Source organism: Dasypus novemcinctus, chromosome 21 (genome assembly GCF_030445035.2).
Source record: "Dasypus novemcinctus isolate mDasNov1 chromosome 21, mDasNov1.1.hap2, whole genome shotgun sequence".
Taxonomy (NCBI): domain Eukaryota; kingdom Metazoa; phylum Chordata; class Mammalia; order Cingulata; family Dasypodidae; genus Dasypus; species Dasypus novemcinctus.
Window position 1 is genome coordinate 54,774,006 of NC_080693.1, and position 14,517 is coordinate 54,788,522.

At 58.3% G+C, this 14,517-nt stretch overlaps 1 protein-coding gene across 25 annotated transcripts in view; it reads right to left on the reverse strand.

Moving 5' to 3' along the window:
- Positions 1-7,802: 7,802 nt before the first annotated feature.
- The window catches only part of CACNA1G (calcium voltage-gated channel subunit alpha1 G), a 61,341-nt gene continuing 54,626 nt past the window's right edge, over positions 7,803-14,517 (reverse strand). For 10 of the 25 annotated variants that reach the window (XM_058283984.2, XM_071210598.1, XM_071210597.1 and 7 more), the window contains 3 exons: positions 10,519-10,696; positions 10,064-10,233; positions 7,803-8,855 (listed from right to left, as the gene is read on the reverse strand). In XM_058283984.2, coding sequence (XP_058139967.2) covers positions 8,121-8,855; positions 10,064-10,233; positions 10,519-10,696 — 1,083 coding nt within the window. In that variant the 3' untranslated portion in view covers positions 7,803-8,120. Of the gene's footprint in view, positions 8,856-10,063; positions 10,234-10,518; positions 10,697-12,298; positions 12,434-14,318; positions 14,463-14,517 lie in introns of all 25 variants that reach the window. The other 15 variants (XM_058283970.2, XM_071210590.1, XM_058283964.2 and 12 more) reach the window with 4 other exon arrangements.

A 14,517-nucleotide genomic window follows, 5' to 3' on the forward strand; every position in this document is an offset into this window, starting at 1 on the left:
CGTCCTAGTGACGGCCTCTCCCAGTGCCCCGCTGGGCCCCGACGGAGAGATGCTTCTCCCGATAGGGAGGCTGATGGGGCCGGAGCAGACACGGTTCATTCGGTGAGGGAAACGGGCACACACGCGCTTCTACCCACACGCAACTTCGGGAGTTCTCGATGGGTCAGAGGAGTTATGGAGAGGGGCTCAGCAACACCCCTCCCTATGAATAAAATCCTTGATAAGGTCACATTCATCTCCGGGCTTCAGTTTTGCCATCTGTAAAATGGGAAGAACTTGTGCACTCAATTGGGAAGGATACCCCTCAGGTTGCCAGAGCCTAAGTGCATCTGTCCAGGTGTCCAGGGAGGGAGGAGGTCCCAGCACCATTCAGATGAGCCTTCCTCGGGGTCTCTTAAACTGCCACCTTCCTGAGGCTTTGCAGCTCCCTGACCTTGGCCTTGCCATTGGGCCCCTCTCTGTGCATGAAGTTCACATCTGTAAAATAGAAAGAGCAGAAGAGTCTTAGTAACTACCTTGTACGATTCCTCTGGGCATGAATTGAGAAAGGTGTGTGAAGTATCAAGCACATTGCCTGGCCCCTTTAATGGGGACTTAGCATTTCTTAATTTCCTCCACTTCACCCTGGTTAGGGCAGGGGATGGAAGAGCCCGCGTTAGCACCTTTCTCCTAAGGCTGGGACTCCACATTCCCCATCTGTAAAACAGGTTGGGGACAGTGGCCTCCATGTCCCGCATGCCCCAGGCTGGCCACACTGGGGCTCCCTCCCTCCTGCCTTCCCTCTCTATCACTCCCCCAGCCACCCTCTCTTTCCTAACAGGGTTCCAGCAGCCAACCCACCGTTCCTTCTTGGGGTTAAAAAGGAATTGTCCCTGGCCAGCTCTTCCCTTGGCCCATCTCTCCCCTGTGCTGCCTGCCCCCCAGCTCTACCTTGTCCCCACCTGCAGGGTCTGCCCCAGTTCACCCCAGCGATCCCTTCCCTGGCACCCGTTCTCAGGAGAATGTCTCTTTCCCTGGCTACTCAGCAGCAGGCGTGGGCTGGTACCAGCAAAATATCGCAGAGGCAGCGGGCCCCTTCTGGCCCTCTGGGCAGGCAGGAAGTTACCAGAAGGGGAAGTCTCTTTGGCCATCAGCTCAGAGATCTGAGTGGGCACAGGTCGGGATGGGGGCAGAGTGGACAAGAGGCCCCGGGTTCGGGACGTGAACCCAGGGCCTCCTGTATGGTTGACAGGAGCCCAGCTGATTGAACCACAACTGCGTCCTGTGTCTCTTTTTGTTGTGTCATCTTGTTGCATCAGCTCTCCATATGTGCAGTGCCACTCCTGGGAAGGCTGCGCTTTTTTCGTGTGGGGCGGTTCTCCTTGCAGGGCGCACTCTTTGTGCATGGGGGTCCCCTACATGGGGGACACCCCTGCGTGGCACAGCATTCCTTCAGCACATCAGCATTGCGCGTGGGCCAGCTCACCATACGGGTCAGGAGGCCTTGGGTTTGAACCCTGGACCTCCCACATGGTAGGCGGACGCTCTATCAGTTGAACCAAATCTGCTTCCCGGGCATGGCTTTTTGTATGCCATGTGACCTTGACAAGCCCCTTGATGTCTCTGGGACTCAGTTTCTTGAGCAACCTGGACAAGATGCCATCTGAGGTCTCTGCTAGGCCTGCAGTCTAGGATTCCATGGCCTGAACAGCTGGGAACCCTCCTGCCACCCTTCCCCTGACCTCTGTAGGCCATGCCCTCCACAGAGCTCTCGCATCCTCCTAACCCCATCCTCGACCTCTCCTTTCTCTCCCTTTCTCTAAGGCTTATGGAGGTCCTAGGCACCGAGTAAACCAGGGAGGCTGGCTCTGGGCTTGGCAAGATTTGGAACTTCCCTTCAGGGCCTTTTGGGAGGTGAGCTCCCTAGGCAGTCCTCCTTCCTGAGATAGGGAGCCCAGGACAATCCAGAGCTCCCACCCATGGCCCTCCAGCCAGAGCTGGCCAGGCTGGCCACTGGTTAGAGCTCTAGTGTAGGGCCAGGACCCTTGGGTCTCAGGCACCATCCCTTTTGGCCCGGCATTTTCAATTGGCCACTGGAGAGCCCTTCCCAAGCAGGAGGCCCCGGGCAGGAGCCTCTGAGTTCACAGCAGAGTCCTTGCCACCTTTGCCTTCTCCCATCTCTCTCTCTCAATCTCTCTCTCAAGAGCTGAACTTTTTTTTTTTTTTCTCTCCTGTGTCAAGAGCTGAACTTTTTTTTAATAGTGGTAACATATATGGCATAACATTTGCCATTTTAACCATTTTTAGGTATACAATTCAGTGGCATTAACCGATTTTGTGTTACCATCAGCAATATCCTTTACAAAAACTTTTCCATCACTGCAAACAGAAACTCTATACCCATTAAGCAATAATTCCTTCTTCCCCTTTCCCACATCCTGATAACTGCTAATCTACTTGCTCTCTCTATGGTTTTGCCTTTTCTAGAGATTTCATATACATGGAAACTTAGAATATTTGTCCTTTTGTATTTGACTTCTTTCACTTAGTACAATGTTTTCAAAGTCACCCACATTGCTGCAGGTACCAGCACGTTCCTCTTTATGGTTGAATAATATTCTATTGCATGGATAGCCAACATAGTGTTCATCCACATCCCCTCTTTCCTGAGGCATTGGGGGCTCACCCCCTCCTGTCTGAAGTTTGCCGTCTTGCCGTCTTTCACACAGCCCTGGAATAATAACCACAAAGCCCGAGGATGTTACTGTTTTTGGTTATGCTCCTCACTGGAGCAAGAAATCCGAGGTCCCGAGTGATCCCACACCTTGTCCAGAGTTGCATTGCTTGTCCTGGCTGAGCACCTCCAAACACTGTCCTGGATCCTTAGCTGCTGTGCACGTGTCTCCCTGGCCCACCTGCGAGGTCACTTGGCACACTCATCCCCCTGCACCTCACTGCCCTTTCTGCACCTGGCAAACTCGACCTATCTTTCTCAAGACCTCCCCTCCCAGAAGACTTCCTTGAACCTCTCCAGCCTCTGCACAGATTTCCCTCCCTATCCTGTGATCACTGATTGTCAGAAGCCTGTGATTGTGAGTGCCCGGAAGATAGGGACTGAGTCTTGTTTATCTCTGTACCCTCAGCACCCAAGACTGTGCCTGGCAAAGTTAGTCCTTGGGAAACGTTTGCTGACTGACTAAATAAGTACCCCATTTGTTAAGAAGAGGTCACAGGAAACGAGGCCACAGTGGCATTAGGTACAGTGCTTCCAGAATGAAGGTGCTTCCAGCAGGAGGGCTCCAGGGAGGAGTCATAAGGGCCTCGTGAGTTGGGCTGCTGCCAAGTGATGGCCTGTACCTCCCCCAGCCTCAGTAGCCCAAGCCCCCTCCTCCCTCCCCTACATACTGCTGCTCCAGGCAGGATGGACAGAGCATGTGCTGCACTCCGGTGAGCCGTGAGCCTCCCGGGGAACCCAGCATCAGGGATTTCCTGGCAAGGAGATGGAAAGATAAGATAATTGCAAGGTACAGCTCAGAGCAGGAATGGCAGCAGAGAGAAGAAGAAAGCAGAGTGTAGGGGATGGGGGGAGATGGGAAAGTGGGAGACCCGGGGACAGAGGGGGCAGTCAGACTGGAACAGGCCAGACAGTGGGGGAGGTGGGGGAGCAGCAAAGCCAGGCTCCGAGTTCTCCCCTTCCCCTCACTGCCTGATTCCTTTTAGCCCCTTGAGCCTCCTTGAAGCCCCGAAGCACCCCTAACCCACCCTCCAGCTCCCAGACTCCAGCCTCCCCGCTCTCCTGTCATGTAAAGAGGCCCATTTCCTCCAGTCCCCAGCCTGGTAGGGTCACGCTCACCCCTGCTTACGGCCCTCAGCAGTTTCCCCAGGCCGCTCCTCTGCCCCTGACTGCGTTTGCGTCTGATTTGGCATGAACGTGCACCCAACTCAGGAGATGGCAAAGCAAGAGTTCATTGGCTCCTTGGGGCACACTCAGCAGCTCCCACACCTGGACTAGGGCTAGGAGGCACAGTCCCCAAGTCTTAGCAGAATTGCCCCCTGGGGCCTCCCTGGAGATGCTGCGTCCTTGACCAGCCCTTGCTCTGCCCCTAGAGCAGGATACCAGGCCATAACCCAACTTGTTTTCAAGACTTATTTCCCCTCCTTGACAACCACAAGGGTTTGTCCTGGGTCTGCTGGCCTTAGGCGGGAATCACTGGGCAAGGCGGGCTCAGGAGTTAGATGGCAGGGCTTGCAGACTGGGCTCCCCCCCGCACAGACAGGCAGTTCAGCCCTGTGAGCTGTTCCTCGTTTGGAAGGTTCTAGAGAGCACCTACCCATAGAAAGTGTCATTGTTGTTGGTATCCTCTGCTGCTTTGGTGGCTCTGCAGCGGGAAGCAGTGGTCGCGCCAGGTGAGGGTGCCTTGTGCTGCCACCTAATGCCAGATGCCCTCACTGCACCATCGTTGAGGGCCGCGACTGGGCCTCTCAGCTGGCCCTGCAGAGGGCCAGGAGGGAGGCCGTGGGGGCACCAGGCAGTGAGGTGTAGGGATGAGCTGAGAGTGGAGGGAAGGCTGCTTGGAAAGTGGGCTTGGCCTGGCTGCGGCAGGGGTAAAGGCAGACAGAAGGGGTGGGAGGAGGGGAAGTAGAGCCAGTGCCATGGGGTTAAAGGGCAGCACTGTGCCAGGGAAGGGGGGTGCCTGGGAAACTGGAGTGTGGGCAGAGCCGGCCTTGGCCAGCCCTAGGGCAAGCTCCCAGAGCGAGGGATGCCTTCTCCTGTGGTCAAACTCCCCTCCCCACTGTGCCCGTTGTTAAGTGGTGGGCAGCCTACAGGGTGGGAGGCTGCGGGCCTCGCTAAGCCTCTGAATACATCAGGCTAGAGACATGTGTGCACATTCTCTGAACACAAGTGTGACTGCTTTGGAAATCACACCCCTCTCCCCAGCGAGTCATTCTGTGAGCAGGATTCCTCCCACCATGTCCTGTTCCCCCCACAATGAGCAGAGACTGGGCTAGACCAAGGGTTAAATCCCAACTGTGCTATTTCACAGCTGTGTGAACTTGGGTAAGTCACTTAACCTGTCTGAACCCATTGCCTCCTGGAAAAATAAGGAAAGCAAGGGAACTTCCCTTGCTAGGGTGTGGTGAGGAGAGACTGCATATGAGCCTCAGATTTGTTTTTAGCACCAGTCAGCTTGCTCCTCTTCCCAGTCCCCCACCCCCAGACAGACCTTTTCCTGGAGTCCTGGGGGTGGAGAAAGCAGAAGCAGCCAAGCCCGAGGTGGGACCTGCAGTCGTTGGCACATTTTCCTCTGAACCCCCCAAAAGAAGGCTGAGAGCAGAAGTGTCAGGCGAGAGATTCTTTCCCCAGCTCCTGCCTTTCTCTGGAGACCCCGAACCAAGACTTGCCTCTGCTGCCAGGCTCTCCCCACCTCAGCCTCCTTCAGACCTCTCTGCCCCAACTCCACCCGCACATTCTGGAATGGAACCAAATAACCACAGACAAGCATCATGAGGTTAGCATCATCGTCATTATTACTGCGGTTAATGGAGTAAGCGGTGTCATTATTTCCACTCCGAAACCTTTTTAATAGCCACAGCAGTCCCATCATTGATAAAGATTGTTTGCATTGTTGGGGGGGAGGGGGCCACAATTCTCTCCCCCCCAAATATCCACTTCCACGCTGTTGCTAATGTTTTTGCATCCCTACCAAGATACCCCCTCCAGGGGCTGCCCCATTGCAGAGAAACCCTTCCAGCCACTGATGGGAGTCAGGGAGAGAGCAGGGATGCCTTTCACAGTTTACCAGGCTGACCACTGTAGATCTCTTGAGAGCAACCCCAAATCAGAACCAGTGTACCCCAAACAAACTGACCAGGATCCTACCGGGAAGAGGAAGCTGGGGAAGGGGCCCCCAAAAGGCACAGGGAATGCTCAGAGTCACCCTAGGGAACTCCCCAGTGTTCCCGTGCTGGGTGCTGCTGACAGCTGGAGGTGGAGAGTGAGGTTTTCTGGGAGGCCGGGGTGGAGGGGAGGGGGCGGCAGTCCAGTTCTCTGGCTTCCCCTTGACCCAGCATCCTCCAGCCACGAGAAGTTAAAGACCTCGAGCTCTCCTTCCCAAATCTCCCACCTGGTTGGGGAAGAGACTGCTATGGAATCCTACAAAAATATAAAGACTTCATCTGCAGACCCAGGTGACAAAACTCTAGGGATTTTGTACAGCTTTGCTTTGAAAGAAAAAATGGGCAGCTCCTACAAGCACCCTCCTCTCCCACCCGCAGAGGTTGGAGGTTGGAGGGAAAAGAGTTGGACATCATTGCACAGCCTAAGAGGATACAACCAAGGGTTTTCTTCAAGGAGAGGTATCATTTCTGTCCAAAAGGGCAAAGCTGCTTGGAAAGCATACGGCTAGACAAAGGCTACAGTCCACCACCCAGCGATCTGGCACCCCTGGCTCTCAGCTGCTAAGTTCAGATAGGGGCTGCGGTTGAGGCTACAAGAATCCTGGGGTTTGAAGGCCCTGGGGGAGTGTGCAAGGGAGTGGGGTTGGGGCAGATGTTTGGGGGTGGCTGACAGGAGACAGGCTGGCAGAGCCCATGGTCGGTGCCCGTGGCACCCCCTCTTTGCACCAGGGTTTCAGACAAGAGAATATTACCCGTGGTGGCTCCAGAAGCGGCTCTCGGCCAAACCGCCACCCACACCCCCCTGCTGGCTCCCACTGGGCAGGCAGCAGCCAACCCTGTAAACACCAGGATGGACTCATTCATCTCCCCCAGGGGGCCAGCTCCCCACTCAGCGGTCTGGCTGCTGCCCAACCCTACCAGGAGGTCACCCGGGGAGCCACCCACTCCGGTTTCCACAGCTCGGTCCCAGGGCTGGGAGGCAGGTGGGCAGAGGCGGCTCCAGGTAGGCGGCTGAAGCCCAGACCGCTGGGGTCACCCTCCCAGCCGGAGGCACGGAAGGAAAGCCCGGAGGCGCTTGCCCCCACCCCCGCCAACCCACAGCTCCAGCTCCGCAGCAGCTGAGGCAGCCTCTCCAGCCTCAGCCGGCCCCCTCCACCAAAACAGCTTCATTACACCGATTTCCAGCTTTCAGTGCGCGCCTGATAGCTGTCAGCAGAAATGAGTTCGTCTGGAATTGCTCACGTCCCAGAGCAGCCTGGTTAAGAGGAAGCAGGAGTAGAGCCCGCATCCCCAGCCTCGGGCATGGCAGAGGGGCTTCTCCTCTCCCCCCTGGTCCCTGGGCGGGAGGCAGGCCAGCTCAGTCCAGGGCGGTGCGTTGGGGGTTTCTCTCTCTCACACACACACACACAGGCAGCTGTGAACCCTTCCCTCCCCACAACCCACTCCCCACCTCCAGGAATCTTTCTCCAAAGCCATCTGGGCATGCCTGACTCTCTGAACCTCTTTGCTTTTACTCTGGACTGTGATTGACTTAATTTAGAAAATTACTTTATTTTATATTGTATGCATGTATGTATGTATAAAAAAGGTTCCATTTCATTTGAAAAATCTTATTTTCTTTTTCTTTCTCTCTCTCTTTCTCTTTTTTCCCTACAGAAAATGATGACAAGGTTTACGGAGAAAATAAGTCACATAACAGCTTCCCAAATGGTTCTCGCTCTCCAGTGAAGATGGGCCACCGTTGGGGCAGTAACGCACGCATGGTCCCAGCTTGTGCTTTGCAAAAAGAGGGAATATAACTAGGCAGGTTATTTTAGGTTTCAATAGCCAAGAGACAGACGCCTTTGCCTCAAAAATATTCTGAGACACATAAAAGCAGAAGGAAACAAGTCTCTTCAGTCATAAAATGTCGTACATCCCGGGTATACTAGATTCAATTAATTTAATAAAATAGAATATACATAGAGATTCTGCACAAACGTATTGCTTTCTCCCAACAGCTTCCGGTGTCGGGAACCTCAGCTGCACTGGGCCTTTTCCTTTCGACCTGGAGTCAGAATCGCCAGGGCTGCCATTTTGACCGCTCTTTGGAAATCTGTTTGCCGGGACCCAGAGCCATTGAGGCAGGGCAGAGCGCCTCCTTTTGGTGTCTACATGGAACTTTTGTCAGGAATAGAGCCCAGGTGGAGGAGCTAGGATTTGGCACCCAGTGGGGAAAGGTGAGTGGAAGAGTGGGGCAGGGCTCAGGGGTCCAGGTCTGCTGGGTCAGAGGATAAACCAGAGAGACTCAGCACGTCTTTCTTTGGGGGAGGCGAGGCAGCCATGCTGTCAGGGGGGCCAGAGGCCGAGGGGTCCCTGGAGTCGCTGGATGGAGCCCTCCGCCGGAGGCAGACACCAGGGCTGGGTGGGGGCCGAGGGCCCTGGCTCTCCGGGGGGTCTATGGAGATACTGGGTGGGCTGAGTTTTTTCTTGGGCCGGCTCCCAGGGCCCCCAAGAGGCTGGCCCCTGAGGCCTGAAGGGCTGGGGCCCAGGCAGGGCTGGGAGCCACTGTCTAGGCAGCTGACAGCGATGGAGTGTCTCCTCTGCTCGTCCAGCCAGGAGGCAGGCCGGCGCCGGCAGCTCTGGGCCTCTACGCTGTAGCACTTCTTCAGGTCGCGCGGGGAAGGCGGCGCCTCCTGGCTGCCGATGGCCAGGAGGTCTCCTGAAATCCAGCTCAGCTCCGTGTCCAGCTCTAAGCTGCTGCTGGTCTCTGGTGGGCCCAGGCTCCGGCTGGGCTCCGGGCCCGGGCAGGGGGCCGGCAGGGGCATGTGCTTCGAGATCTTGCTCTGGCTGCGGGAAGGCTGCTGCACCTGGAGGCTTGAGCGGCCGCAGAAGGAGGTGGCCCGGGCCAGAGGTGGGGAGTGACGGCTCCCCGCTGACAGCAGGTCTTCCCGGCTGCCCAGACCCTGAATGTCCAGGGAATCAGTCCTTATTGCTGCCTGTATGGGAGAAGGGGAAGGCTCAGCCCAGGGGCTTCCTCTCCATTGTGGATTGTCCTGCCTGTCTAGCCAGGTGTCCCCCTAATCCCAGGCAGCTGGAGGGCCACCCTAAGTAGAGGCCCAGGCAGTTGCTCTTTTTGGGAGGTGGGGCCATCTGCAACCTGATCTCTAGCACCCTCCTTGCCTCCCAACCCAAGCCCCATCTTCTCTCCCACCCGCACAGGCCTCCCTCAAGCCTGCAGGAATGGCTCTTTGCAGCCCCTGACCCCTGGGATGCAAGGAAAGCACCCAGGCAAGCTCTGCTCTCCAGCCGGCTCCTTCACACCTCCCAGCCTTTGCATGGGCTCTTCCTTTGGACCTGAATCCCTTCCAGATGGCAATCACTTATCAATTGCATGGCTTCAGGTCCTCTGTGATGCAGTTCCTGAAAATCTTTACCTGCAAGTAAAATGAACCCCTTCCTCCTCTCACTTCCTGCCACACTGTGCACCTGGGACCTGCTGCTGCTGTGACCTGAGGACGTGCATGTCTCTCTACTAGCCTGTGAGCTTCTAGTGGCAGAGGCCATGTCTCATTTGGCTGTGTCCCTGGGACCTGGCACACAGAGGCCACTCAGTGAATGTTTGAAGAATGGATGAACCTGTTCTTGCTCCGGGGACACAGGAAGGAACAAACTATCCCACGGTCACACTCACCCAGAAGTGCACACACAGGGCAGGAGCCTGTGGCCTTGTCGCAAGTGGGCAGACAGGCCTCACCTGGCTGCAGAAGCCTCTGCTTTGTGTCCCTGGAGCGTGGGCTCCAAAAAGTGCATCCTGGCCTTGGTCAAAAATGGAGGCACTTCCGTGGTGGGTATATGTCATTTATAAATATTAATTAAAATAATAATAACTCGTCTCATGTCTATCCGCTAGGTCCAAAAATGGAAAGAGCAGCAGGGAGACAGCTCTGGAGTCCAGAGCCCTGGGTTCTACTTGCGACTTGATGTGTGTCTCTGGGCAGTCTTGGTCTCCCTAGGGCCTTCAATCGTCCTCATTGAAAGAGGGAGGCGTGGAAACCCCAAAGCCCCTGATCCCTAGAACTGAGCTTGGCACATCATTGGCGTGCAAGAAATGTTTGCTGGAAGAATAATGTGTCAACCCTGGTCATCGCCCACTGCCCAAGTTGGCCAGTAGAGCCCAGCCCCCACCTCTCCACATCCTGCTCACCTGGCGCCTGAGTGGCCTCTGAGCCAGAGGGGAGCGGCCGGGTGGGGGGAGTTTGGGGATGGTGGCCCAGGTGGGGGTGCTGTGGGGCTGGAGCAGATGGGGAGCATCTTTGGGCAGCTGCAGGACATAGCTGGTGTCTGCTGGCTGAGAGTGAACGGACAAGACAGAGCCTGGGGCGGGGGAGGGGGAGCAGTGAGGAGAGAGAAGAGCTGGAGGGTCAAGCCGTCCGGCTCCCACCCCAGGCCCTCCCTCCACGATGGGCCTCCACCCTCACTGCATACCCCGCACCCTGGAGTGAACACTGCCCGCCTCAGTAGGGGGCTGCTGGGGCGGGGGTTGGGTCTCTCCCTTCAGACTGGGGCTCCCCAGAGGTAGGAGAGACCTCTGCTGCCGCTCAGTGCCCCCGCCGGTCAGGCCTGGGCCTAAGCAAGGAGGGGGTCTCCCAGCCCTGGTACCTGACTGAGCTTTGGGGAGCCCCCAGCCCCTGTGTCCCGGGGTCCCCTCGGCAGTGCTCCCATCCCGGCACATGTAGCTGTCGTTGGGCAGAGAATGCGTCCGGCTGACCCCGCACTTCCGGACGGTCAGCAGGTCTGGGCCTAGGGTGACCGGCGCCTCCTCGGGGTGGGGCTCCATCTGCAAAAGGAACAGGGCGGGGGGGAGGTGGGAGGAAGGGGGTGTCCAGGTGTGGTAACCGAGGCACAGCTGTACAACAGAAACCAGCCGCCCCTCCCGGGACAAGGTAGTGATGGGCATGAGCGTGGTCAGGAAAGGGGCGCACACACAAAGGGGCCCCCCACCCAGGGAGGAAGCAGGATGGGGGGAGGGACCCAGGGAGGGAGAGCAGCCCCCAGCCCTGCAGATGGTTGAGGGCTCACTCTAGAGGCCTATTCGGAGGCTCTGGTGGGAGCTGGGGGTTCAGAGGGCAAGGCCCGGGGCCCGCCAGCACAGTGGGGGATGGAAAGCTAGGATGGCCGCCTGCAGGCCCCAGCCAGGGGAGCCCACAGCAGGGGCTGCTCTCACCAGCCACGCTGCAGGCAGCCCCAGCTCCCAGCGCCCAGCGCCAGGCCTCGGCTGCGGAAGAGGAGGCTGGCCGGCGGAGGAAGCCAGGCTGAGGTCACAGCCAGCTCATCTGCCCGTCTCCCCCCACCTGGGAACTCAGTGCCTCTGGCATAAGAGGAAGGGGTGGGGGCAAGTACCGGGTGCTGTGGATCCCGCTCCTCCCTGCCTGGACAGACAGGGGATGGGAGTGGGCTTCCTGCATCTGTCTCAGGAAAGGCTGCAATCCTGAGACATCCCTCTTGTGACCCTGCTCCCCTCAGGAGCCCTGGAACCTTCCATTGCTAATTCTCAGAGGGGCTCTAGGGCTCCTGACCCACCCGGGCCCAGCCAAGTGAAGAGCCCCCCGCAGGCCTGCAAATGGCTAGGTTGGGGGACAGTCTGGACCCTTTGCCGGCCCTTCCAGACCCAGGTTCCACTGCCACCAGCCACCAGCCAGCTCCAGAGCCCTCAGGACCCTCAGCCAGTGGCCCTGCACCAGCCGGGCCCTGCTGAGAGGAGGGGTCCCCTGCCCCTTCTTACATCCCAAGAGAAGGCCGGGACGAGGGGCTGCTCAGTCGGAAGGGGGCTGCAGAGCCAGGAGACAGGGAAGAAGTGGTCGCAACACAAAGAAGGCCCACCTCCCGGGTGTGGCAGGGTGCGAGGGACACACAGGACAGCGACAGAGGAGACAAGAACAGCCCCAGGTGGAGAAGGGCGTGGAGGTGGCCGTGGAGATGTGCTCTCACCCACTGCGTGGTGGCGAATGTCTCATGTTGGGAGGGGAGGAGGGAAGGAGGGGCGCAGGGAGCGGGGAGGGCTGACTTGCAAAAGGCTCCAAATACAGGGACCGACTGCAGCCCCAGGTGCCCTGTCAGCTGCTTGACGCCACCTCTGTGTTGGGCTGTGTCACTCCCGGCTTCTGGATTAACCCTTTCACATTGTACCCCGACATCCTTCCAGGTGAGGCCCTGGAAGTCTTTTCTAAGTTCTTTCTCCACAGTGGGGGACCCAAGAGAGGTCATGCTAGCAAAGCTGGGGCACCAAGTGCCTGCTGATTGATGCCTCTGAGGGGTCTGGGGACAGTAAGAAGAGGCAGACCCCAGGCCAGGGAGCCTGGTATCCGGAGCCCTGCAGCCAGCCCGGCCCACGGGGTGGCAGGGGTGGGGGTGGGAGCAGTGAGGGGCCGTGTGTATGTACATTGCTCTCCGGGGCACTAAGTAAGAGTGTGTGAGTGTCATCAGGCAAAGAGTCATCCGGCAGAGCTAGAGAGCAGGATGGTTCAGACACAATCTCTGACGTCAGAGACAGAGCCTCCATCTCAGCTAGAGGGATCTAGACAGGGAGAAAGATGGTCAGGCATAAAAAACCAGGACAGCACACGCTTGCGCACACGCACTCTCAGCACCCCCTTTTCCCGTTTTCACAAAGCACAGGTGGAAAAGGCATCCCTGCTCTCTCCCCACCCACTTCCCAAAGGAACTGACAGCGCCTCCCCTCGCCCCACTTCAAACCCCTGCTCTCATCAGAGGCTGCGGCAGGCAGCAAAGAGCCAGAGCAAATGCTGACAAAGCGGGAGGCGCAGAACCCACATTCTAAAGATGCCCCAGGAACCATAGCAGCCCCCTCCCCCCCACCCCCACCCCCAGGGAGGGAACGGGGAGGAGGAGGGGCTTTCGACTCTCATAAAGATGATACCAAAAAAAAGAAGAAGAAGAAAGACCAGCAAAGCACTCTCTCTGCTCTCAGCATAGACAGAGCGGCAGGGGGGACGGGGAGGGGGGCACCAGGGACAATACGGCCAATCTGACGGCTGTTTTCTGCCTATTCTCTCAGCTTCCAAAAGCCTGGCAGGACTTGGCCTGCCCCCAGAATCTGGCTTCTCCCCGCCCCAGGCCCTCCGCCCGCCTGCCTGCACCCCACCCGCCCTCTCCAGCTTGGGCCCCAGCAGATGCTCTCCCCGCTGGCCTGAACTGGGCACACTGTGGGCCCCACACCATCTGGCTGGCTCACCTGGGATCTGCCGGGGTGGGGAGGGATCTTTGGTGCGCCCAGGACCCTCCCACACGAGCTGGCTGCCCTGCCCACCTTCCCGTCACAGCCTCTTCCCTCCCGCCATCTTTCCCCATGCGCCTCCTTCAGGAGGAGGGGAGGGGTTTTATCACTCTCCATCTAGGGTCACAGCCGCCAGCCCAGTCTCCATATCCCCTCGGAGACCGAATGCCAACAAGAGGCAGGAGCCCGGAGGCAAGGTCCCTTCCTCTATGTGGAACACTGTCCCTTTCTCTGGACTGGGGTACAGGCTCCCAGGCACTTGGAGCCTGCCTTCCTGTCTCCACCCAACAGGTGGCCTGGGCTCTTCTATCCCCAGCTGACACCAATGTCCTCGCTCCCACTCAGTGGCTGGCACCTTGCCCATGGCCGCTGGCCTAGCAGGAGGGGTGGTGGGGTTCTCTGACACGTGGAGGGGGCTGAAGGCAGCCGGACAAGTCGCAAGGGGAGAGGACGAGGGCAGGAGGATCCCAGGGGGCAGAAGGCCCAGGCTTTGATGGGGCTGGGGAGGAAAACCATGTGGCGCTGTGGGGAGAGGCTGGGTTTGGGGAGGAAGCCAAGTCCCATTTCACACCAAGATCCCCAGAATCCGCTCCCAAGCTGGAGCCTCCAGCACCCTCTCAGGGCAAGGTCAGGCTCCCTGAAATCCATGGCTTACTGACAGAATTCGTCATGCCCAGTGAGTGTCCCCCGTTAAAGAGTTACCAACTGGAGGACTGGGCTTTGTGCTGGACCCAAGGAAAAGAAATGGACCCGACGTGGCCCTCCACGGGTGCTGCCTCCTGCGCTCTCCCAGGGGCCCTTCTCCCTGGATCTGGCCCCTCGCCCACTCTGTCCCCAACTTCCCACTGCCGACCTCTCTCCTGCCCCCTCCTCCGTTTCTCTTCCAGGTTCTTCCTCACAAACCCCCTCCCGCAGTCTGCTCCTCCCCCCGCCCACCTCCCCTCTCAGCATCCCTACCATAAACATGGGTTCCAGAGATGGACCCCAGCCTGGAGGAACTCTAGGACACTTCCCGCCAAACCCAAAGCTCAGCTGAAGCCCGGAGGCTGCTCTTTTCCAGATCCCCGGTGGGCAGGGCAAAACCCCCAGGTTCCCCAGAAGCGCGGCACAGCATGGCACAGCCCGGCACGGTCAGGGGAGGGGCACAGCGTGGGGGCACAGTAACCTGTGGGTCGGAGCCGCCCGGGCTGGGGGCGGGAGGGAAGGCAGAGGGCTGGGCCCCCAGGCCTGCCAGCTCGTCCATCAGCTTCAGCTCCCCGTCCAGGGAGCCCTGGAGCAGCAAGGATATGGTGTCAAACAGCTGTCTGTCCTGGGGAGGACCAGCCCGTGCAGGGGGCCGGAGAGCCAGGGGAGCGGGGGTCAGA